Below are 26,792 nucleotides of genomic sequence, written 5' to 3'. Positions count from 1 at the left end.
TGTGATAGACAGCAAGGAGCTGTCTATCTTCTATTCTTCCACAGAAGGAGGTGATTAAGTCATCTGCCAAGAATGTTATATCTGCAACTGATGTTCAGCAGTACAAGTCTGAACAACTTGATTGGCTGATCAATGTTCACAATAAACACACAAGTAATAATAGCTATCTCTATATAGTATTTGATATTTACAAGGCACTGTCACATTATCTCATTTATTCTTTTTGTCTTGAGAAGTTTTGGTAAATGAACACAAAAGCAACTGATCCAAAATCTCACAATCAGAAAACAGCAGAGGTAGGAATCAAACTAAAGTCTCTTGCCTCAAAACTTGTTTTCTTTCTATGGCACCACAGCCATCCTTTTAGGTCATATGAACAGTTTAATTAGCTAAGTCTAGCATGAAAGGGGCAATCATATGCTCATTCACAGTCCCCAACCGGATGATCTGGTTTGTAATGAACATTAGCCAACTCAACCTTGCCCTGCCCAAGGTTGATAATGAGATGGATACTAGAACACTGTTTAACTTAACAGTAACATACACATTCACAAACCCTTCCTCTTTGTAGTACGCTGGATACTACTTTTATTTAATTATTAGTATTATTATTATTATTTTGGAGACAGAGTCTCATTCTGTCACCTAGTAGTGGCACAATCTTGGCTCACTGCAACCTCTGCCTCCCAGGTTCAAGCAATTCTCCTGCGTCAGCTTCCCGAGTAGCTGGGATTACAGGCATCCACCACTGCGCCAGCTTAATGTTTGTATTTTTAGTAGAGACAGAGTTTCACCATGTTGGCCAGGCTGGTCTCGAACTCCTGACCTCATGATCCGCCCACCTCGGCCTCACAAAATGCTGGGATTACAGGCGTGAGCCACCGCGCCCGGCCAGACACTACTTTTTTTTTTCTTAAGATGGAGTTTCACTCTTGTTGCCCAGGCTGGAGTGCAATGGTGCGATCTTGGCTCACCACAACCTCTGCTTCCTAGGTTCAAGCAATTCTCCTGCCTCAGCCTCCTAAGTAGCTGGGATTACAGGCATGCGCCATCGTGCCCGGCTAATTTTTTGTATTTTTAGTAGAGATGGAGTCTTATCCATGTTGGTCAGGCTGGTCTCGAACTCCTGACCTCAGGTGATCCGCCCACCTCGGCCTCCCAAAGTGCTGGGATTGAAGGCGTGAGCCACTGCGCCCAGCCCAGACACTACCTTCAAAACTGATTATGTTTTCAGGAATAGTGGCACACACCTATAGTCCCAGGTACTCAGGAGGCTAACGCAGGAGAATCGTTTGAGCCAGGGAATGTAGTGAGACACCATCTTTAAGGAAAAAAATACTGTTTTAATTTCTTTATTTAAAAAAAGCACAATTTGGGCCGGGCATGGTGGCTCATGCCTGTAATCCCAGCACTCTGGGAGGCTGAAGCGGGTGGATCACCCGAGGTCAGGAGTTCAAGACCAGCCTGGCCAATGGTGAAACCCTGTCTCTATTAAAAATACAAAAATTAGCCAGTGTGGTGGCGGGCACCTGTAATCTCAGCTACTTGGGAGGCTGAGGCAGGCGAATCGTTTGAACCCAGGAAGCAGAGGTTGCAGTGAGCCAAGATCGTGCCACTGTACTCCAACCTGGGTGACAGAATGAGACTCCGTCTCAAAAAAAAAACAACAAAAAAAGTACAATTTGGTGACAGAAGTGTTGGTTAGAGATAAAAATGGCAGATTTACTGGCTGTCCAGATTTAATTTATGAATGAACATATATATATGAAAATAAAAGAAGCAAGTTCCTAAAGTATTGTATAGGGTACTCCAACTAATCAGAAGACTATGGCTGAATCACTACATTTTATGGGTGAAATCACAGTGTGTGAAATTTGTAATTTAAAAGTCTCTAACTTATGTTATCACATCTTGGGTTTACCCCAGTGACACTGTATTATACAGTGGTAATTAGCCCAAGTTCTGGGGTCAGACTACCAGGATTCAGATTTCTCTTCTATATAGTGTGATTTGGGGCGAGTTATTTAACCTCTTTGAACTTCAGTGTCTTCATCTGTAAAATGGTGATAAAAAAAAGTATCTCCTGATAGGGTTGTTGTAAATTCTACTGGGATAGTACTTCAAAGACATATCTCATGGTGTCTGGCACATATTAACCATTCAGTAGTTTTATCATTTATTCTACATATACACATTCCTATGGCTATTAGCAGGGGCCAAGGTATAACTGATCTCCTCTTAGGGTATTGTCCAAATGAAACTGCATATAAAATTCCAGACATTTTTAGTCTATTGATAGAAAATTGTAGGCACTATGGAATTAGAAAAATCTGTTTCCCAAATGTTGATCTCCATCTCTGACCTCTCCTAGAACTCTATTCTAAGCTTCTATTCTGTCTTCTCCATTTATCTCAGTAAACAGCAGCACCATTCTCCCAGTTTCTAGGAAGTCCCCAATCTAGGAATTATTCTTGATTCCTTTCTTTGCCTTAGTACCTCTGTCTAGTCATCCAGCAAATTCTGCTAGAATACCTCCAAAACATCTCCTGGATCTATCTACTTCTTTCTATGTCCACAATCTTTGTGGTTCAAACCACTATTATCTATCATTTGGATTACTGTTAATAGGCTTCTAATTTGGTCTTTCTGCTTTTATGCTCCCCTAGTTCATTCTCCACACTACAGCCAGGATGATTTTTTTTTTTTTTTAAACAAAATGAGATCATGTCATTCCTTTGTTTAAAACTCGATTACATGGCTTCTTGTCATGCTCATAACAAAATCAAAATTTCTTAGGCTCATGAAGTCTAAAATGGTTTGGTCCTTGCTCTGACCACAAACTGTTCCTCCTCTCTCCATTCCTTTTCTCAAACTGGCCTTCTAGTTCCCCACTCAGGGCTGGTTCATCTGGAATGCCCTTCTCCCACCTGACTATTCCTTGTCACTCAGTTCCCTCCTGGTAGAGAGAGAATTTCCTGACTATCGAATGTAAGGAAGCCTTTCTCTACGTTGATCTGGTTTTAATTCTCTGAAGCATACTTGTGATTATTTGATGTAGCTCCTGTTAGTCCCTTGATTATTCATCTTTATCTCCTTAGAATAAAAGTTTTCTCTAAGGACAGCACATGTTATTGACCTTTGCTGGATCTCTAGTGTCTCCTGTACTCTGTTTGCTGAGTTAATTAATGAATCACTTCTACAAGATTGTTTGTGAAGCCCGGCTAATTTTTTGTAGAGACAAAGTTTCACCATGTTGCCCAAGCTGGTCTTGAACTTCTGGGCTCAAGCAATCCTCCCACCTTGGCCTCCGAAAGTGCTGGGATTACAGGCATGAGCCATCGAGTCCAGCCATCTTGTACTTTTAGATTGGAGTTTTGGGTTTCAGAGATTTGTAGTTCACTGAAAATGAAGCACCATGTAGGTGTGCCTGGGAGGGAATTTTGCTAAGAATTCTTACTAAATAAAGTTCAATCAATCAAATGTTATTGTACTTCAAAAATTTTCCAGGGAAATAAATTGTCGGCTTCCATTTAGAGACTGTATTCTGTCTAAATGTGCTGTTAAAGTAAAATGTGACATAAGAATCTACAGATGATAATCAAAAGGAAATAAAAATAGAGCTCTTCAAAAAAAGTACAATTTATTTGTTTAAAAGCAGGTAAAGCAAAAATTAAAAATAAATAAATACACAGGTAAAACATTCACGTGGTTTCAAAGAAAGTATTAAAAGGTATAGAGTACAAAATCTCCCTAGTTTCCTAATCCCCCTGCTTACTACTGTTATTGTTCTGTGAATCCTTTCAAAGTTTCTTTCTACATATGCAAGCAAATACAAACACATACTCTTACTCCCCCTTTTCACACAAATGTAGTACAGTAAATGCACCATGCAGCATTTTGTTTTCTCCACTTAACTATGCATCTTAGAGATTTTCTACACATCAGTACATAAAGAATATCCTCATTCTTCTTATCTTTGAGACAGATTCTCTGTCACCAGGCTGCAGTGCAGTGGCATAGTCACAGCTTACCACAGCCTTGACCTCCCAGGCTCAAGCAATCCTCCCACCTCAGCCTCCTGAGCAGCTGGGACTGCAGGTACGTGCTCTCTCTCGCTCAATCGCTTGCTCACGCGCTCTCTCTCTCTTTCTCCTTCTCATGGAGAGAGAGCGTGTGAGCAAGCGAGCGAGCGAGAGAGAGAGAGAACGAGAGCATGCCAAATTGCCCTCCCTATGGATTGCACCAATTTAGAGAATCAGCAATGCAAGAGATTGCCTACTTCACCACACTGTTGCTAACACCTTATGTTAGCAAGTGCTTAGATTTTTACCAATCTGATGGGAGAAATATGGAATCTTGGCATAATTTTAATATCTATTTCTCTTATTATCAGGATGGTTGAGTGCTTTTTCATCTATGTCCTTTTTCCATATAACTTTTTTTTTTTTTTGAGATGGAGTTTTGCTCCCGTTGCCCAGGCTGGAGTGCAGTGGCGCAATCTTGGCTCACTGCAACCTTGGCCTCCCAGGTTCAAGTGATTCTCCTGCCTCAGTCTCCCAAGTAGCTGGGATTACAGGCGCTTATCACCACACCTGGTTTTTTTTTTCTTTTTTCTTTTAGTAGAAACGGGGTTTCGCCATGTTAGCCAGGCTGGTCTCAAACTCCTGACCTCAGGTGATCCGCCTGCCTTGGCCTCCCAAAGTGCTGGGATTACAGGCGTGAGCCACTGTGCCCAGCCTTAATTTCTAATTATTAATTAATTTTTAAAATAAGTGTTACAGCTCTTTTAAAATTTGTCTAGCACGTTTTCTAGTTTTCACTGGGAACTGTCCCCCCTGAAAAAGGTAAATGCCAGCTATGTGCCAGACACTGTGCTAGGTGCAGTGCCAGGGATACAACAGGGAGCAAAGAGATAAGGTTCCTGGCTCTCATGAACTGCTTTCAAGCAGAGGGAGACAGATAATAAACAGGATAATTACAGTGGGATAGTACTATAAAAGGAATAAACAGGCTGCTCTCAGTGCACTGCCTATGGGCTAGCTCAGCTCTGCAAGGAGCAGTTAAAAAAAAAAAAAAGGGGGATAAACAAGGTGATGTGATACAGAACACCTGGTATGGGACTACTTTTAAATAATACGGCCAGAAAATACCTGTCTGAGGAAGTACCACAACATGACCTGAAACCTGAAGGATGAAAAGATGTACAAGACTCAGCACATCAAGGTTGTCCAAACTCTGCACAGGCAAAAAAAGGATTTTTTTCCCTGCCCAGCTCCTGGAAGACAACCTCTAAACCCTTAGAATATCTGTCCTGTTAAGACTTCCTGGCTGGGTGCAGTGGCTCACGCCTATAATTCCAGCACTTTGGGAGGCTGAGGTGTGTAGACCACTTGAGGCCAGGAGTTTAAGACCAGCCTGGCCAACACGGTGAAACCCCATCTCTACTAAAAATACAAAAATTAGCCGGGTGTGGTGGTGCATGCCTTAATTCCAGCTACTGGGGAGACTGAGGCATGAGAATCACTTGGGAGGCCGTTTGCTGTGAGCTCAGATCACACCACTGCATTCCAGACTGGGTGACAGAGTGAGACTCCATCTAAAAAAAAAAAATTAAATTAGTTAAAAAGAAAAACAATTTCCCTTGTTTACATGAGGCATTGGGTCATGCCAACAAGTTTCTGCTAACAATGTGATCTATGGTGAGGGCCTTGTGTCACACAGTATCAGCTTGGCCTCTAAAGGAGCCAGAAAACTGAAGTCAGCCATGTGTGACCTGGACACCAAGGCTCATCCAGCTTCCCTGGTTGCCAATATTCCACGTGTGTTGTCATACACTGTTGCTGGAAAAATTAAGCACCGTGTGCACAACTCCACTGGGAGAGGACTATTGACAGCTTGTGCCTGGGGTGTCTCCTGGACCCTGCCCTATGTGTCTCTTTCTGTTGCTAAATTTAATCCATATCATTTCAATGTACTAAACTATAATTTGAGTATAAAACCTTTTCTGAGTTGAGTCTTTCTAGCAAATTACTGAACCTGAGGGTAGTCTTACAGATCCCCAAATATCCTGTACAATGAAACTTACAAAATATTGCTAAGAGAAATTGAAGAACAAAAACAAAAATAGGCAAATGGGTCTACACCAAATTTCTATACATCACAGGAAGCAGTCATCAGAGTGAAAAGGCAACCTACAGAACTGGAGAAAATATCTGCAAATCAGTCTGGGTGTGGTGGCTCACGTCTACAATCCCAGCAGTTTGGGAGGCTAAGGCAGGTGGATTGCTTGAGCCTGGGAGTTCAAGGCCAGCCTGGGCAACATAGTGAAACTCTGTCTCTACAAAAAACACAAAAATTAGCTGGGTGTGGTGTCAAGTGCCTATAGTTCCAGCTACTCAGGAGGCTGAGGTGAGAGGACTGCTTGAGCCTGGGAGGCAAAAGTTGCAGTGAGTCCAGATTGCATCACTTTACTCCAGCCTGGGTGACAGAGTAAAACCTTGTAACAACAAAAAAAAAAAAAAAAAAAAAAAAGCAAATCATGTATCTGCTAAGAGATTAATATCCAGAATACATTAAAAAGTCCTACAATAGCGTGAACCCGGGAGGTGGGGCTTGCAGTGAGCCAAGATCGCGCCACTGCACTCCAGGATGGGCGACAGAGCGAGACTCTGTCTCAAAAAAAAAAAAAATCCTACAATTAAACAATTGGAAGAAAACAAATCATTAGATTTTTTTAAATGGGCAAAGGACTTGAACAGATATTTCTTCAAAGAAGATATACAAATAGCCAACAAGCACACGAAAAGATGCTCTACATCTGTGTAATATGGGGGGAAAAAAAAGAAAAGATGCTCAACATCACTAATCATTAGAAAAATGCAAAAAAACACTACACCCGTTAGGATGGCCACTACCAAAAAACAGAAAGTAACAAGCGGTGGTAAAGTTGTGAAGAAATTGGAACCACTATGCATTGTTGGTGGGAATATAAAATGGTGCAGCCACCATGGAAAACAATATGGAGGTTCCTCAAAAAATTAAAAACAAAGCTACCATATGACCCAGCAATCCCATTTATATATATATACCAATGAGTCTACATAAAAAAGAATTGAATTACAAACAAGACCTCAAACAGATATGTGCATAGCCACTTTCACCACAGCATTATTCAGCATAGCCAAGAAGTGGAAGTAACCCAAATGTCTGCTCACAGATATGTGGTATATACATAACACAGAATATTATTCAGCCCTTAAAAAGGAAATCTTGCCACATGCTACAATATAGATGAACCTTGAGGACATTATGCTAAGCAAAATAAGCAAGTCACTAAAAGAGAAATAATGTATGATTCCACTTATATGAACTACCTAGCCAGCTGGGCATGATGGCTCACACCCATAATCTCAGTATTTTGGGAGGCCAAAGTGGGGGGATTACTTGACCCCAGGAGTTTGAGATCAGCCTGGCCAATATGGTGAGAATTTGTCTGTACAAAAAAATTAAAAAATTAGCGAGGCATGATGGGGTGCACCTGTAGTTCCAGTTACTCAGGAGGCTGAGGTGGGAAGACTGCTTGAGCCCAGGAGGTGAAAGCTGCCATGAGCCAAGATCATGCCACTGCACTCCAGCCTGGGCGACAGAGTGAGATCTTGTCATCAAAAAAAAAAAAGAAAAAAACTCAAGTAGTCAATGTTATAGAAACAGAAAGTATATTGCCACGGGCTGAAAGAAATGGAAAATGGGGAGTTGTTCAATGGGTATAAGGTTGTTCAATGAGTATAGAGTTTCAGTTTTTCAAATTCAAAAGCCTCCCCAGGAGAACAGCCTTTGAACCATGACTGATGGAACAGATTGACACATATATGGACAACTGATTTTTGCAAAGGTACAAAGGCACTTCAGTGGAGAAAATAATCTTTTTTAAAAAACAGTGCTGAAACAATTGAATATCCATATGCAGAAAAATGAACTTTGATCCATACCTTAGACCATGTATAACAATCAACTAGAAAATGACCACAGACCTAATGTAAAACATGAAACTATAAAGCTTCCAGAAGAAAATGTAAGAAAAAACTCCTGAGAACTTGAGGTAGGCCAAAGTTTCTTCAGATGTGACACCAAAAACACAATCAATGAAATACAAATGGAATTAGCTGGGTACTGGCACACGTCTGTAGTCCTAGCTATTTGGAAGAATGAGGCAGAAGAATTCTTTGAGCTCAGGAGTTTGAGGCTGCAGTGAGCTCTAATCACACCACTATACTCCAGTCTGGGTGACAGTGCAAGACCCTGTCTCTTAAAAAAAAAAAAAAAAAAAAAAATCTGCCCTTCAAAAAGCGCTGTTAATAAAAAGAAAAGCCACAGTCTGGGAGAAAACATTTGCAAATCATATATATTACAGAGGACTTGTATCCAGACTATGTAAATAATTCTCAAAATCCATTAAGAAAGCAATTTTTAAATGGGCAAGAGATTTGAACAGACAAGTCACCAAAGAAGATATCAGGATGACAAGCACATGAAAAGAAACTCAACATCATTACTCAATAGAGAAATGTAAATTAAAACCAAAATGAGATATAACTATATACCTTTTTATAAGAGCTAAAAAATTTAAAAGACTGACAGTATCAAGTACTGACAGGATGTGGAGGAACTGGAACTCATACTGTTGGTAGAAATGTTAAATTATACAACCAGTTTGGAAAGTTCTTTGGTAGTACCTTAGAAAGTTAAATATAAGGCTCGGCATAAAGGCTCATGCCTATAATCCCAGCACTTCGGGAAGCCAAGGCGAGAGGATCACTTGAGGCCTGGAGTTCAACACCAGCCTGTGAAACATAGAAAGACTCCATCTTCTATAAAAAATATAAATAAAAACTGGCCAGGTGTGGTGGCTCACGCCTGTAATTCCAACACTTTGGGAGGCCGAGGCAGATCACTTGAGATCAGGAGTTCAAGACCAGCCTGGCCAACATGGAGAAACCTAGTCTCTACTAAAAATACAAAAATTAGCTGGGCGTGGTGGCAGGCGCCTGTAATCCCAGCTACTGGGGAGGCTGGGACAGGAGAATCACTTGAACCCAGGAGGCAGAGGTTGCAGTGAGCCAAGATCGCGCCACTGCACTCCAGCCTCGGCAACAAAAGCGAAACTCCGTCTCAAAAATAAATAGATAGACAGATAGATAGATAGATAGATAGATAGATGGATGGATGGATAGAAAAAAAAGTTAAATATACATCTACCATATTGGATCATATTCTACTCCTAGGTATTTGCTCAAGATAAAGCATATGCCCATACAAAGATCTGTACATGAATATCCGTAACAGCCACTATCTATAACGCTTCAGAACTGAAAATCCAAATATCTACCAATAAGTAAATAGATCAAGAACTGTGGTATACAACTCAGCAATAAAAAGGAACCACATAACTGACGAATTTCAAAATAATTATGCTGAAAGAAAGAAAGAAGCCAGACAAGAGTCTGTATGACTTTTTTTTTTTTTTCAGACAGAGACTCACTCTGTTGTCCAGGCTGGAGTGCAGTGGCACGATCTCAGCTCACTGCAACCTCTGCCTCCTGGGTTCAAGCAATCCTCATGTCTCAGCCTCCTGAAGAGCTGAGATTACAGATGCACACCACCACCCCTGGCTAATTTTTGCATTTTTAGTAGGGAAGGGGTTTCATGTTGGCCAGGTGGCCTCAAGTCATCACCCACCTCGACCTCTCAAAGTGCTGGGATTACAGGCATGAGCCACCATGCCCGGCCTGTATGATACTATTTATATAAAATAGTATCATAATAGTAAATGGCTGGGCGCGGTGACAAAACATGGTTGCCTGGGGATGGGAAGGAATCAGGGAGGAGAAGGAGAGATTACAACAAAACATGAAGAAACTTCTGGAGGTAATGGACATATTCATTATCTTAACTGTGGTGGTGGTTTCAACAGTATACATATATATCAAAACATCACATTGTATACTTTAAGTATGTACATTTTATGTTAATTATACCACAATAAAGCTGTTTTTAAAAATGTATCTTTCTTGGGGCTGGGCGTGGTGGCTCACGCCTGTAATCCCAGCACTTTGGGAGATCGAGGCAGGCGGATCACCTAAGGTCAAGAGTTTGAGACCAGCCTGGCCAACATGGTGAAACCCCATCTGTAGTTTAAAAAAAAAAAAAAAAAAAAAAATTAGCCAGGTGTGGTGGTGCGTGCCTGTAATCCCAGCTACTCAGGAGACGGAGGCAGGAGAATCACTTGAACCCAGGAGGCAGAGGTTGCAGTGAGCCTAGATCGTGCCACTGTACTCCATCCAGCCTGGGCAACAAGAGTGAAACTCCATCGCAAAAAAAAAAAAAAGTATCTTTCTCAAGGGAGTGTGTAGGTGCTTTGAAAAGTGTCATATGAGAGGAAAGTGGTATTAGAATACTGAAGGATTTCCAAAAGGAAAAATCTTGGTAGCTAAATATGAGAATGATGACTTAAGCATGGTATTACCTGTAAGGCTATTTTAAAAAAAAAGCCAGGCGCGGTGGCTCATGCCTGTAATCCCAGCACTTTGGGAGTCCGAGGCAGGCGGATCACAAGGTCAAGAGATCGAGATCATCCTGGCTAACACGGTGAAACTCCGTCTCTACTAAAAATACAAAAAATTAGCTGGGCGTGGTGGCGGGCGCCTGTAGTTGCAGCTACTCAGAAGGCTGAGGCAGGAGAATGGCGTGAACCTGTGAGGCGGAGCTTGCAGTGAGCCGAGATCATGCCACTGCACTCCAGCCTGGGCGACAGAGCGAGACTCCATCTCAAAAACAAAACAAAACAAAACTTTTTATTATGGAAAAAATTCAAACAAATACTGTCAGAAATGTACAATGAAGCCCATGTGCAATTTATTCAACTTCAATAATTATGAACTAATGCTAATCTTGTTTCATCTACTCCCCCGCTCACTTTGCCACTCCAGTATTATTTTGAGACAAATCTTAGATATATCATTTCCTTCATAAATATTTTAGTATGTATTTCTAAAAGATAGGAACTTGAAGCCTTTTGCATTTGTGGCTTGATAGCTCATTTCTTTCTAAATATTCTTATTTTTATTATTAATTTTATTATTATTATTTTTTGAGACCAAGTCTGGCTGTGTTGCCCAGGCTGGAGTGCAGTGGCACGATCACTGCTCACTGCAACCTCCACTTCACAGGCTCAAGTCATCCTCCCACCTCAGCCTCCCAAGTACCTGGGACTATAGGCACATGCCACCACACCCAGTTAATTACTATTAGTATTATTTACTTTTTTTTTTTTTTCCATAGAGATGGGGTTTCACCATGTTGCCCAGGCTGGTCTCAAATTCCTGAGCTCAAGTGATCCACCTGCCTCAGCCTTCCAAAGTGCTAGGATTACAAGTATGAGCCACCAAGCCATAAAATATTTTTAAATGCAGACTTAGATCCACAGCAAAATTGAGCAGAAAGTACAGAGAGTTCCCACATACCCCCTCCAACAGCCTCTCTCTATCAACATCCCGCACCACTGTGGTAAACTGTTACAACAGATGAACCTACATTGACAGTCCACAGTTTACTTTAGGGTTCACTTTTAGTGTTATACAGTCTATGGGTTTGTATAAACAGACAATGACAGGTTTCCATGATTACAGTATCATACAGAATAGATTCACTGCCCTAAAAAATCTGTATGCTTCAGGAGGCCGAGACGGGAGAATCGCTTGAGCCCAGGAGTTCAACACCAGCCTGGGCAACATAGCAAGACCCCAGCTCTACAAAAAAAGTGAAACTAACAGCAAAAAAAATTAGCCAGGCATGGTGGCACACACCTGTACTCCCAGCTATTCACAAGGCTGAGATGGGAGAATCACTTGAGCCCAGGACTTCGAGGCTGCAGTGAGCTATGATCACACCACTATACTCCAGCCTGGGTGACAGAAGGAGACCCTGTCTCAAAAAAAAATAATAATGATAATATATATTTGATTCTATGCTAGACATATAAATATACCTCATTCTTAAATATGGCAATTTTGATAAGAAATGTTAATATTTATTGAACAAGTATGTGCTAGGTAGTGTACTAATCATTCAGGTTATCTCATTTAATTAAAAAAAAAACTCTAAGTTAATTGCTATAAACTTCATTTAACAGATAAAGAAACTGAAGTTTAGCGAGGCCAGTTAATTTGCCAAAGATCATAGTGCTAAGAAGTTCTAGAATGGAGATTCAAAGTCCAACTGTTTAGTCAAGAGACCCTGTTAACCAGTACCTTTGCACTACTAACTGGGTAAACCATAAGCAATTAATGATAAAGACTGAGATTACTGCCACATTCTCACTGTTATAAATAAAACTTCAATAAAAATTCTTGGCACTTCTCTGGTAATATTTTTATAGGATAAACTTCCAGAAGTGAAATGCTAGGTGAGATTAGATTAGGTTAAATTCCTAAATTAGTTCCAAAAGGCATGTGTATCTGTAGATTCAATTAAGAGCTTGCCTCCAAATAAATATTAACTTAACTCCAAAGAACACAGCATACAAGAAAGCCTATTTCCCTACAACCTCAGCAGCAGTGTATCAATTTTAACTCACTGATAGGTAAGAAGTGAAGTTTTAATTTTTATCTCTATTAGTAAGGCTGATCAACTAGGCTTTTCATATATTTATTGCCATTTCTATTTCTTACTCCATAAATATTGCTTGTAACCTTTGCTACTGAGTTAGTTGTTCATGTTCCTTTTAATTTCATAAGAATTCTATGTATATTGGGATATATCTGTCATATATTTCAAGCCTTTGTCCTAGTTTGTTTTGGACTTTGTTCATGGCAGTTTTTGCCACACATTTTTTTCTTTTTTTGAGGTGGGGTCTCACTTTGTTGCCCAGGTTGAAGTGCAGTGGCATGATTACAGCTCACTGCAGCCTCAACCTCCTAGTCTCAAGCAATCCTCCTGCCTCAGCTTCCCAAGTAGCTGGGACCACAGAAGCACACTACCACACCCCACTAATTTTCACATTTTTTTTTTTTGTAGAGACAAGATCGCGCTATGTTACCCAGGCTAGTCTCAAACTCCTGGCCTCAAGGGATCCTCCTGCCTCAGCCTCCCAAAGTACTAGGAATACAGACATGAGCCACATCTAGCTCTACAATGAAGTTTATAATTGTTTGTAGTTGAATATGAACTTAGGCAATTTTATAAAGAAAACAGAAACTTATTTTTACAACACCCCAAATCCTAATGTTTTTCAATATATACACCCATGTTTACATAGTTATAAGTGTTTACAAATATTCTACCATTTTCCCTTAATATTTCATGCACACATGTAAGCAGTTAACATGTCTACGTGGTTATAATGTATTCAATTATGCTGATATATTTATAGTCTGAATATTTACTTAAAATACATTTTTTCAATAATTAATATTTGTAAGAAAATGTATTGGCAGGTGCGGTGGTTCATGCCTGTAATCCCAACACTTTGAGAGGCCTAGGTGGGCAGATCACTTGAGGTCAGGAGTTCGAGACCAGCCTGACCAACATGGTGAAACCCCATCTCTACCTAAAATACTAAAATTAGCCAGGTGTGGTGGCACAACCCTGTTAATCCCAACTACTCGAGAGACTAAGGCAGGAGAATCGCTTGAACCTGGGAGGCAGAGGCTGCAGTGAGCCGAGATAGCACAACCGAACTCCAGCCTGGGCGACAGAGGGAGGCTCCGTTTCAAAAAAAAAAAAAAAAAAAAAAAAGGAAAGAAAATGTATTAATCCTTTAAGACTTAATGCGCAAAAAAAAAAAAAAAGACTTAATGGATATTGTTTGAATTTCTACAATGAGAAATGCGGGGCTCTAAGCCTGCTCTGTAGGACAGGACTAGAAGAGTGGCTTAACCAAAGAACTGGCAAGTTAAGTGGAAAACTTGAAAACATTTATTAATCATAGGGAACATGTTTCCAACAACACACATAATTCCATTCAGCATCTGACCAAGCTTTGTGATTCCCTGGAGTCAGGGGTTTAGCCATTCCTCTAACGCCAAGAAAGGCTGTCATTTCCACAAACAGTTGACATAACTGGTTAGAGATAATACTGAACACTTATGGGGCTGTTATGTTAGGCTTAAGCCTAAAGTTTCTTAACATATTATTAAGATTTGTGCCTAAGAGATTTTACTCATGCAAAAGCTAGCATGTTTCTCTGGAGGTCGTTGAGACTTTAAGTTCTTTTTTGCCTTACTCCACTTTAACACAACTGAGAAAACAAATTCATAACTATAATGATACAAAAACACTGTCAAAGGCTAACTGGAGCTGCAGATTCTATTTAAATTTAGATCACCCATTTATTTTTTTTCTCCTCAAGGTCCTTTAAATAGCTTATAGGTTTGCTTTTTGTTTATTTTTATGTATTTATTTGAGACAGGGTCTCACTTTGTCACCTAGGCTGGAGTACAATGGTGTGATCTCGGCTAAATGCAGCTTTGACCTCCCAGGTGAACCTTGAAACCAATCCTCCTGCCTCAGCCTCCCAAGTAGCTGGGATTACAAGGGGGCACCACCACACCTGGCTAATTTTTGTATTTTTAATAGAGATGGGGTTTCACCACGATGGCCAGGCTGGTCTGGAACTCCTGGCCTCAAGTAATCCACCCACCTTGGCCTCCCAAAGTGCTGGGATTACAGGTGTGAGCCACCATGCCCAGCGAACATTTCTTTTTTCAAATGGAGACTAAGAAACATAACTGAAGCTTTTATTGATGAAAGGGGCATAATATAAACTCCAATTACCAATAAGAACATAAGAATGCTCTCAAAGATCTCATGCTAACCAGTTTTTGTGTTTTTTCTTCTCTTTTTTTTTGAGACAGTCTCACTCTGTCACACTGGAGTGCAGTGGCACAATCTCAGCTCACTGTAACCTCTGAGTCCTGGGTTCAAGCAATTCTCATGCTTCAGTCTCCTGAGTAGCTGGGACTACAGGTGCATGCCACCACACCCATTTTTTTTTTTTTTTTTTTTGTAGAAATGGGGTTTCACCATGTTGGCCAGGCTGGTCTCAAACTCCTGACCTCAAGTGATCCGCCTGCCTCAGCCTCCCAAAGTGCTGGGATTACATGTGTGAGCCACCATGCCCGGCCTTTTTTGGTTTCTTTTGTATCAGCTGTTCTAACTCCATGACTTTAGTCAGTCATCACAGAAAACCTCGAATGCTTGATCCCTTTCCACAGATATTCCTCAGGTAGCATACTATTCTTTTGTGAGCTTTCCTCACATTAAAAAATATAAAAAATATTTGGCAGGCCGAGACAGGCGGATCACGAGGTCAGGAGATCGAGACCATCCTGACTAACACGGTGAAACCCCGTCTCTACTAAAAATACAAAAAATTAGCCAGGCGTGGTGGCGGGCGCCTGTAGTCCCAGCTACTTGGGAGGCTGAGGCAGGAGAATGGTGTGAACCCGGGAGGCGGACCTTGCAGTGAGCCGAGATCGTGCCACTGCACTCCAGCCTGGGCAACAGAGCGAGATTCCGTCTCAAAAATATATATATATATATCTAGATATCTAGATAGATATATCTATCTATATAGATAGATATATCTATCTATATAGATATCTAGATATATATAAGGTTGGGCGCAGTAGCTCACACCTGTAATCCTAGCACTTTGGGAGGCCAAGACATGTGGATCACTTGAGCTCAGGAGTTCAGGACCAGACTGCGCAACATGGTGAAACCTCGTTTCTGCTAAAAATACAAAAAATTAGCCGGGTGTGGTGGCATGAGCCTGTGGTCCCAGCTACTTGGGAGGCTGAGGTGGCAGGATCACTTGAGACCATCCTGGTCTCAAAGAGGTCGAGGTTGCAGTGAGTTGAGATTGCACCACTGCACTCCAGCTTGGGTGACAGAGTGAGATTACTTTTTCAAAATAGCTTTTTAAATTATTAAATAATTGTATTATACAACATTTAGAAAATGAAAGGGGGAAATCACCAAGATCACCCATGCTTTTCTTCTCTTATTTTTCCAAGATAGATGTAATACAGCCGTGAACCACCATGCCTGGCCTGCAATATACTCTTGATACATAACCACTTTGGAAGAATCCTAGCAATCTCTAAAATAGTTCTAAGATCCATATATTCAATCACAGCAACTATCTTTGAGAAACTCACACAAGTGCACACAGACTAATGAATTAGTATGTCACTGCAGCGCTGTCAGTTATTGTGAAAAACTGGAACCTACCAAATGTTTGTAAACAGAATTATTTTTATATATTCACAAGAGAAAACGAATGCTAGAGCTACATGCATCTACATATACATGAATGCCCAAAATTCTACATAGTCTCTTTTGCAACATATACTAACATACATGTGGAAATTCTCTTCAACTTTCAGACATAAACCATAAAAATTTTTTTTAATTTCGATGGAGTCTCGCTCTGTCGCCCAGGCTGGAGTGCAGTGGTGCAATCTCGGCTCACTGCAAGCTCCGCCTCCCAGGTTCACGCCATTCTCCTGCCTCAGCCTCCCGAGTAGCTGGGACTATGAGTGCGCGTCACCATGCCCAGCTAATTTTTGTATTTTTTTAGTAGAGACGGGGTTTCACCATGTTGACCAGGATGGTCTCAGTCTCTTGACCTCGTGATCCACCCTCCTCCGCCTCCCAAAGTGCTGGGATTACAGGTGTGAGCCACCGCACCTGGCATTTTTTTTTTGTTTTTTTTTTTGAGACAGAGTCTCACTCTGCTGCCCAGGCTGGAGTGCAGTGGTACAATCTTGGCTCACTGCAACCTCCACCTCCAGAGTTCAAGCAATTCTCTGCCTCAGTTTCTGGAGTAGCTGGGATTACAGGCGCCTGCCATCACGCCTGGCTAAATTTTGTATTTTTTTTTTAGTAGAGACAGGGTTTCACCATGTTGGCCAGGCTGGTCTTGAACTCCTGACCTTGTGATCCACCAGCCTTGGCCTCCCAAAGCGCTGGGATTACAGGAGTGAGCCACCACACCTAGCCTAAAGTTTTAAAACATGCCAAGTGTATTACATAATGTGATATGATTTATGTACATAAATATTATAGTAAGCCTAATACTCAATTTTATTAAACATGATAAATATTCAATTCAGGACAGTAACTATCCTGAGAAAAGAGGAAAAGGAATGGGGGAGGGGCACTTCAATTTTATCTGCAATTTTTTGTCATATAACTAGTCTCTTTTCAAATTAAATGCAAAATCTTGTTTTGTATAGTTAGGGTTTATTTAGTGTAGGATCAATAAGCAATAGAAGCAAAAAAAGCTTATCAAAAAAACAGCAAATAAGAAGTTAAGGTTTAATAAAGTTGGGTGATAGGTACATGGGTGCCTATTACCTTATGTGCCATACTTTCTGTATGTGCTTGAAACATTTCACAACAAAAACTTGAGAAATAAATATTTGGGCTAAAAAAACAAACACAACTTCAGCTCTCTGACTATTCTGTCATCAAACTTCAAATCCCTTTACTATGAATGAGATTATGCACAGCAGCCCACAAAAGGAAAACTATTTTCCAGGCTATAGCAGCTCGTCACAGTATTTGCTTAGAGTTGAAGAAATGAAGCCAAAGGCAAGATTTAACCTTTGGAATGAGAAGTGCTTTAGATGTTATCTTCTATTTGAACTATAACAATATAGAACTGTAATAGTACTCGAAGTTAAACAAGAAAGTCAACTAATTGAATAAGACTTGGTTAGTCAGATCCAAAATTATTTCAATTTGATTATACTCTGGTAGGTAACTGACTTGATCCTATTGCTCAGGACTGTCCCAATTTTAAAACTGAAAGTCCTGTGTTCTAGAACCTCTAGTTTTAGACAAACTGGGACAACTGGCCATCCTACCTTCTAGGCACATCAAAACTTTCCAGCTGGGAAAGAATTTTCAAATTATCTAGTAAATTACCTAATTTTACTGATGAGTGAAGAATCCTAAATCTTCAGAGTGTAAAAGGAAGTTCCAGGCCATTCAGTGCTCTAGTTCAACTGCTGAATTCACAGACTAATCCTCTACAGATCTTGCTAGAGTGGCCTTCCAGACTTTTGTGACTGTTTGTAGTGAAAAGTACACACAAGCCTACAAGGCAGCCCAGATGTACCATAACTCTGGGAAAATTAAAAAATAATAATAATAATACAGAACCTCTCTATGTTGCCCATGCTGGACTCAAACTCTTAGACAAGCAATCCTCGTACCTCAGCCTCCTGAGTTCCTGAGTAGCTGGGACTACAGGCATGCACCACCATGCCAGGCTATGAGAAAGTTCTTTTTATTGATCCAGACCTTATTGCCTGGTAACTTCCACCACTATTCCTAACTCTGCTCTCTGGTCCTAACAGAGGAAAATCTGACCCCACACCTAGTGCAACTGGATAGCTTATAGTTGGCCTTATGTTTTCCTCTATTCTGGTTCCACCTCTAAAAATCCCATAGATACTCCAACTGTCTCACAGGACATCCATGCTCTCTCTCTCTTTTCTTTTCTTTCTCTATTTATTTATTATTTATTTATTTTTGAGAAGCAGTTTCGTTCGTCGCCCAGGCTCGAGTGCAATGGCGCAATGTCAGCTCACTGTAACCTCCACCTCCTGGGTTCCAGTGATTCTCTTGGCTCAGCCTCCCAAGTAGCTGGGATTACAGGCACCTGCCACCAAGCCCGGCTAATTTTTCTATCGTTAGTAGAGACAGGGTTTCTCCATGTTGGCCAAGCTGGTATTGAACTCCTAACCTCAGGTGATCTGCCTGCCTCAGCCTCCCAAAGTGCTGGGATTACAGGCATCAGCCACCGCGCCTGGCCTCTGCTCTCACTTATGATGATTAGCTAGTAGAGTTGCAGTCAAATTTCATGTCTGTGTATGTAGCTGGTGAGGAGTCTCTTTGTCCGACAGCACAGATTCTTTTCCTGAATCCCTCCTTCGAACTGTTAGAACTTCTACACTTATCCTTGCATTGTACAATTATAATGAATATTTACTGAGCACTAACAGGAACTGTTAGGTACTGAATACAGTAAATAAAATGGACTCAGCCGTAGAAGAATAAGAGCAAGATAGGTAAAATAATAAACAACATGAACTATGAGGTGCTGCACACCTTGGGAAGCTGGAGAAGGCTTCAACTGAGGTGGTGATATGTGAGTTAGGTAGGAACTGTATCAACACCTATGTGTTAAACAGCCCTGAGTCCCCCAGCAATCAGCTGAAGTTCAACAAATATATTATAAATTTGGTAAAGTAGAGAAAGCCTGCTCAGCCCCCTCAGCATTTCTTAGAGATGAGGGGAGATGATAAGTGAATCCAGTCTGGCAAAGGCAGTTTCAGAGACTGACACTGTACCTGGCTACGTACAGTATTGCTCAGGTGGTTGTCCTCAGACATCTGTGCATTCTGGAAGTAGGACAACGGTGCAGGTAACTCTGTCATTGGAGCAACTGTATAGAAATACTGTTTCACAGAAAACAAAGCCTCTTGAGGTTCTGAAAAGGGAAAGAAAAACAGAACTTTGTGCACTACAATTATACTGTTATAAAAAACACTTTCATAGATTACATTAAGCAGAAACAAACCTCTCTTTCATGTGTTCTCCTCCAGAACAAGCTGTCTAAGGACCTCAAAGGCTGTTGTCACTTGCAGGCTCCCAGATTAGGTCTGAAATAGGATTTCACCAGGTCATCCATTGTTAGTTAAATCCTAGTAAATTCATTTAAACCAATCAAATACTTATAAGATCAATTTGTAAGCCAGGAATGTATTAATTTGTCACGACCTTCAACTAACTGACAAATTTACTATAAGCTCAAGGTAGACCTCTTTAGCAATAAGTAGAACCGCCTGAGACACCAAACATTTTCAACCACAAAGATACTTAATGACTTCTGATTTCCAGCAAAGGGAGCTGAGTTAATCTTAAGGAATGTTGTCCTCAACATTCCTTTTTCTATGCTGACCAAATTCAACCTAATCGTTATATTTTCATAAAATCATTTGTCTAGCACTTTAAATTTTGCAGAATTCTATAATCTCATCTTATCCTTATCACAATGCCCAAGGCAGGATGAACAGATAACATGCTTATTTTACAAAAAGAGAAGGGAATCCAGAAGTTCAGTGACTTGCTTAAGATGACACAACTGGGTAAAGCTGGCAAGAAATCGCAGACTCAGCCGGGAGCGGTGGCTCATGCCTGTAATCCCAGCACTTTGGGAGGCCAAGGCGGGCGGATCACGAGGTCAGGAGTTCGAAACCAGCCTGACCAACATGGTGAAACCCCGTCTCTACTAAAAATACAAAAATTAGCCAGGTGTGGTGGCGCACACCTGTAATCCCAGCTACTCAGGAGGCTGAGGCAGGAGAATCGCTTGAACCCAGGAGGTGGAGGTTGCAGTGAGCTGAGATGGTGCTACCGCACTCCAGCCTGGGCTACAGAGCGAGGCGAGACTCCGTATCAAAAAAAAAAAAAAAAAAAAAGAATGGCTGACTCCTGACTCCCAGCCTCAGGCCTCTCCTTTGATCTTGGTGCAGCCTTATTTACAGGGACGACTGTGTCTCTCAGAGTTCACCCTCTGGCGGGGGGGGCCACATTCCCATTTGCCTGTCTACCTTAATTTCCATCAGCCAATTCTTTATGATTTCAACTTTTCCTTTTCACAAAAGGTTTTCAGAAATATAGAAGGCAAAAATCCGTGTACATACCTAACGCTAATTAATACATTACCATATACACATTTACATAAAAAAATTTTCTCAATGTCCTATTTCATTTTCACTTTTAACATCAGGATACTCTTTCCTCTAAATATTCCATTTTTTTCTTCTAATGATTTTTCATCAAAAATGCATAAAGTAATTTTTCCTCTAGCAAAGGTATCAAGTTCAAAATAACCCTTAACTATTTATATTTGTATCATTCAAATCATTACACATTTTTAACCAAGGTGACGTTCCACTTTATCATAAATGCTTTTATATACCACGTCCATCTTTCTCCTCCCCTCACTTTCAGCCCATTGTCAGCTGGCATGAGATCAGCGAAATGCAAATTCATATTAATTGAAAACATCGTGCAAATTTGCTTAAAAAATAAAGAGCTTAAGGCCAGGAGTTGCAGATCAGTCTCCAGCCTGGGCAACATAGCAAGACACTATCTCTACAAAAAATGAATTAGCTGGGTTCAAGCATCTGTAGTCCCAACTGCTCAGGAGGCTGAGGTGGGGGGACTGCTTGAGTCCAGGAATTAGAGGCTGCAGTGAGCCAAGATCTCGTCACTGCACTCAGCCTGGGCAACAGTGAGACTGTTTAAAAAAAAAAAGATTTTTTAAAACTAGATTTTTGTGGGAATTTAACCTATACTTAGAGTTATTGATACCTTTGTTCCTGTCTTTATTTTGAGACAGAGTCTTGCTCTGTCACCCAGGCTGCAATGTAGTGGCACGATCTCGCTCACTGGAACCTCTACCTCCTGGGTTTAAGCAATTCTCGTGTCTCAGCCCCCCGAATAGCTGGGATTACAGGTGTGCACCACCATGTCCAGCTAATTTTTGTATTTTTAGTAGAGACTGGGTTTCACCATGTTGGCCAGGCTGGTCTCAAACTCCTGATCACAAGTGATCCACCCACCTCAGCCTCTCAAAGTGCTAGGATTACAGGTGTGAGCCACCACGACCAGCCCTGTTCCTGTCTTCCAATATGGACAAAATTAAGATTTCACAATACATACGGTCCCTGATGACAGTTCAGTTTAGAACTGTTCAGCTTTAGTATGACGCAAAAACAATATGTATTCAGTACAAACTGTACTTTTTGAGTATCCATACAAGTTCACTTTCAGTGAAGTAGTCAATAAATTGCATGAGGCCGGGCTCGGTGGCTCATGCCTGTAATCCCAGCACTGTGGGAGGCTGAGATGGGCGTATTACTTGAGGCCAGGAGTTCGTGACTAGCCTGGCCAACATGGTGAAACCCTGTTTCTACTAAAAATACAAAAAAAAATTGGTTGGGTGTGGGTGGTGGGTGCCTGTGGTTCCAGCTACTCAGGAGGCTGAGGTGGAAAGATCATTGGAGCCAAGAAACTGGAGCCAAGAAAGTCGAGGCTGCAGTGAGCAGTGACTGCATCACTACACTCCAGCCTGAGTGACAGAGTGAGACCCTGTCTCAAAAAAACAAATAATAAAATAATAGAAGTAACACTCCATTATGGAAAAACCCATAGAACTCTCATATAATCCCTCAGAAACAAACAAGTAAACAAGACAGTCTTAGCCAAATGAAACAAGGCAAAGAAAGGGTAATGCAAGCAAAAATAAAAGGTAAGTAGGCCGGACGTGGTGGCTCACGCCTGTAATCCCAGCACTATGTGAGGCCGAGGCAGACAGATCATTTGAGGCCAGGAGTTCGGGACCAGCCTGGCCAACATGGTGAAACCCTGTCTGTACTAAATATACAAAAACTAGCTGGGCATGATGGCTTGTGCCTGTAATCCCAGCTACTAAGGAGGCTGAGGCAGGAGAATCGCTTGAACCTGGGAGGTGGAGGTTGCAGTGAACCAAGATTGCGCCACTGCACCGCAGCCTGGGTGACAGAGCAAGACTCCATCTCAAAAAATAAAATAAAATAAAATAAATGGTATATAAATAAACTATATTACGTTTATAGGTTAAATATGAGCAGAAGTGATTACCATGTACTAAACAAGATTAGTATAATCTTATACAATACATTTAGTAGAGATACTATTAAACAATAAGAATGATTATTCACCAAACAAGAAAGACACTGTCTACTTATATGGAAAACTTAGAGACAGACATTATTAAACTAAGGCTTAACAAACTAATTTATTATATTCACTTTATCCTTTTACAGATGAAAACAATGTGGCACACAGAAGTTAACTTGCTTAAGGTCACATCTGGCAAGCAAGGAGTTGGAATTCACAGAGTACACTATATTGCCTCTTTATAAAACTCCATACCTGCCCCATAGGAGTTTACAGCAATGAGGATTATGGTATTTTGAAGCGATTTTGATTACTAGTAAATCTATTACTTACAAGTAAATGAGATCTTAAACTTCAAAAACTGCTCTAAGTATAAATTCACAACTGAAGCACTAAAAGCATTTTCAATAATCTCAATATCCTAGTATTTACATTTTTTTTAAAAAAGGATAAGCTGGCCGGGCACAGTGGCTCACGCCTGTAATCCCAGCACTTTGAGATGCCAACGTGGGCAGATCACAAGGTCAGGAGTTCCAGACCAGCCTGGCCAATATGATGAAACCCGATCTCTACTAAAAAATACAAAAATTAGCCGGGCATGGTGACGCACACCTGTAGTCCCAGCTACTCCGGAGGCTGAGGCAGGAGAATCACTTGAACCCAGGAGGCAGAGGTTGCAGTGAGCCGAGATTACGCCACTGCATTCCTGCCTGGGTGACAGAGTGAGACTCCATCTCAAAAAAAAAAAAAAAAAAAAAAAAGGATAAGCTATAATGCAAATCTTTTTTTTTTTTTTTTTTTTTTTAAGAGACAAGGTCTCACTCTGTCACCCAGGCTGGAAGTACAGTGGCAATCATAGCTCACTGCAGCCTTGAACTCCTGGCCTCAGTCGATCCTCCCACCTCAGCCTCCCAAGCAGGTGGGATTACATGGCTGGCTAGTTTTTCATTTAGAGAAAGGGTCTTGCTGTATCACCCAGGCTGGTCTTGCCTGGCCTCAAGCAACCCTACCACCTCAGTCTCCCAACTAGTCAGGATTACAGGCCTGAGCCACTGCAGCCACTGGTCATTTTAAAACAAGTAGTTTCCATTTTTACCCTATGCTAACAGGATCTGTTCAGTTATTACAAGAAACCATACAAGCTGGTACAATCTGGTCATACTGGAGCTTTCTCAGACAAATCCCGTAAAAATCATCAATAATACAGCAGTCACTTTAGCATTTTCCAATACTATCTTCAAAGTTCTTTTCACATTTATTCTTCCATTTGAGTCTTAAAGAAACCTCATGAGGAAAGGAATCTGTACTGACATGTAAAAAAAAAAACTCAGAAAAGGTGAAAGATTTTGCCTGCACAGAGTTACGGAGCGAGTGTAAACAATGCCAGTTCCAGAACCCAAGTCTTCTGATACCCATACCAAGTCTTTTCCAGTTCACCCAGAGAAATCTTGTGCCTCCCTTGATGCTTCCGAAGATCACAATGCTACAAGGTGAGCCTCCCTGGGAGAGCTGCTCTTTACAGGGGGCTCGGTAGGAAGCAGAGGCAGGCAACAGGGCTAGGTCTTCAGTCAGGCCTGGTGAACAAACAAGCGCTACTGGTACAAAGAAAGGGGCAGGCAAAGCTAGATTTGATTTTGGTCCAGTAACAGCTGAAAACAATTGAGGACTGCATGGCGGTCAATGACCCCACTGTTCAGGCGGCATGGTAAAAGACACTAGGAGACTTTTTAACATTTTTAGCCGTGAACTTTCTTAGCCCTGTGAACAACAAAAACAACAACAAACAGTTACTTGGATCTGAGGATCTTTCATGGGACCTGAATTGAGGAGTAGGTGGGAGTAGGGACAGAATCTACTTTGGTGTTTTTGCTCTCTGGTCACCTGCTGCAAACTGACAGAGCACAACACTTGAATTCACTGACATCCATTTTCTTAATCTCAAGACACTTGCTCAATCAGACAAAAGGAAAAAGAAATCCTTCTCTGATGGGAAACTAGAATTTATCTATTATATACAAAGAGATTTAAAAAGCCCCAGGAGAACTACAAATAATCTCAAAGCTCATATGTGCTGAACAGAAGTCTAACCAGAAAACCTTCTACCCATCAGCACTTCAGAAATTATCACAGGAGCAATGTTTAGAATTTCAAAATAAGTTTATTAAAAATGTAACTCAAGAAAGTACCAACAGAAAATTATTAATACTTTTTTTCTCTCACTACATCCCAATGTAACAACAAAACCTCAAAGTCCTACAGAACATGGTTACTTATTGATACCATTTTCTTTTTTCACTCTCAGACATAAATATAAACAAAATTTGTACTGTGGAAAAACATCTTCAGGGGACTTTTAACCATGATTTCTAGCACAAAGGGCTTGTGGCTTGTTTTAATGTCTCTAAGCTACTTGACTAGTTTCTCTTTCACTGAGAAAACTGCTACAAGTATTTTCTGCTGCATCTGCATTGCAATGCTAAGTTTTCAAGTGCCAATGAGCTTGTGATTTATTCTTTATTTTACAAAAGTATTTAATCAGCCTTAGTGTTACTTTGAAAGCTTCTCCCTGGACAGATGGCCCAACTTCTGATGTTATGAATGGGCTGGAAAAGCCCCTACTTGAGTTTTTAAAGGTTCACATCCAATAGTAAATGTAACCAAACTCTAAATTCCAACCTATAATTGAAATTATTATTATTATTGAGATGTAGTTTGGTTCCTGTCGCCCAGGCTGGAATGCAATGCCACGATCATGGCTCACTGCAACCTCCACCTCCTGGGTTCAAGCAATTCTCTTGCCTCAGCCTCCTGAGTAGCTAGGATTACAGATGCCCACCACCATGCCGAGCTAATTTTTTGTATTTTTAGTAGAGATGGGGGTTTCAGCATGTTGGCCAGGCTGATCTCAAACTCCTGACCTCAGGTGATCCACCACCTTAGCTGGGATTACAGGAGTGAGCCACTGTGCTCAGCCTATAATTGAAATTAATAAAAAACTTTTTTAAACTAATTTAAAAACTTTAGGAATACAACCTCAAAAGACTCCTCTGGTTTTTAAGAGACTAGGAGCAAATCATTTCTCCAGCCCTATAAAAGGCTTTGTGAAAGCAGTAGACGCTAAAAAGAGCAAGGGTAGTGATACATCCCATTTGGTGATTTTTTTTTTTCTCCTTCCATCCCACTCCACCTCTGTTAACCATCTGTGGTAGATTAGATTATTATTCAGCCAATATTCACTCCCTCCCCCAGCCTGGCCAAGGGAGGAATACACCTCTCTCCAGCGATGTTATAGGCTTGGCTCTGTAGTTTGCTTGGCTGCATGGTGGTTGCAGTCTACTACCAACTCCTAAGTCTTTGGGCATGATCATATGACTTGCTTTGGTCAATGCAATCTTAGCAGATGTGGCATAAGCAGACATGTGAACTATGCTTGTGCAGTTGGCCTTGACTTCTTGTACTTCTGCTGGTGCCTTGAGAAAAGCTTATCATGGATAGCCATTGCCCCTTCAGCCTGGGCCCCAGAATAAGGCATACAAATAAGAACTGCCCCCACTGATCCACAGACCTACCTACAACGAAGCAGAGCTCTGAGTGAGAATACATGCTCTGAACTGCTGAGTTTGGGGGAGGTCTGTAATGTAGAGTTACTATAGCAACTTGTTTTTAAATAATGGTTATGTTGGCTCAGAAAATGCAATAAAAACGAACAAAGACTTAGAATTGCAAGTCCAGAATCCCTTATCTGTAACTTTTAGGACTAAATGTGTTTAGAATTCAGATTTTTTTGGATTTTGTAAAGGTACTATGCAAATGCCAGAAGTTATATAATGCCCCTACAGGGTCTTAGAAGCAGAAAAGCAAACAAATTATTAAGCTATAGTGAAACAAATGAATAGTTTTAAATCACATTAAAAAAAGAAAATAAAGACTTTAACTAGACCAGATTTTGCTGTCAAATTAGTTATGAAAAACCTTGGCCAGGTGCGGTGGCT

At 40.9% G+C, this 26,792-nt stretch overlaps 1 protein-coding gene and 1 non-coding gene across 11 annotated transcripts in view; one reads left to right on the top strand and one right to left on the bottom strand.

Moving 5' to 3' along the window:
- The window catches only part of PSEN1 (presenilin 1), a 79,594-nt gene that overhangs the window by 48,737 nt on the left and 4,065 nt on the right, over positions 1-26,792 (bottom strand). For 4 of the 10 annotated variants that reach the window (XM_024231237.3, XM_024231238.3, XM_024231239.3 and 1 more), the window contains exons 2-3: positions 19,652-19,733; positions 19,422-19,561 (exon numbers count right to left, since the gene is read on the bottom strand). The exons of 1 other annotated variant lie outside the window; for it this stretch is intronic. In XM_024231237.3, the coding sequence (XP_024087005.1) occupies positions 19,422-19,508 (87 nt within the window). In that variant the 5' untranslated portion in view covers positions 19,509-19,561; positions 19,652-19,733. 10 annotated transcript variants of the gene reach the window in all.
- LOC112128868 (U7 small nuclear RNA) lies at positions 4,771-4,834 on the top strand. Its single transcript, XR_002911319.1, has one exon. It is a non-coding gene; the product is annotated as a U7 small nuclear RNA (small nuclear RNA).

This window comes from Pongo abelii, chromosome 15 (genome assembly GCF_028885655.2).
Source record: "Pongo abelii isolate AG06213 chromosome 15, NHGRI_mPonAbe1-v2.0_pri, whole genome shotgun sequence".
In the NCBI taxonomy this organism is placed as follows: Eukaryota; Metazoa; Chordata; class Mammalia; order Primates; family Hominidae; genus Pongo; species Pongo abelii.
The sequence above is the reverse complement of the archived record's forward strand: the minus strand, read 5'-3'. Positions and strand labels throughout refer to the sequence as shown.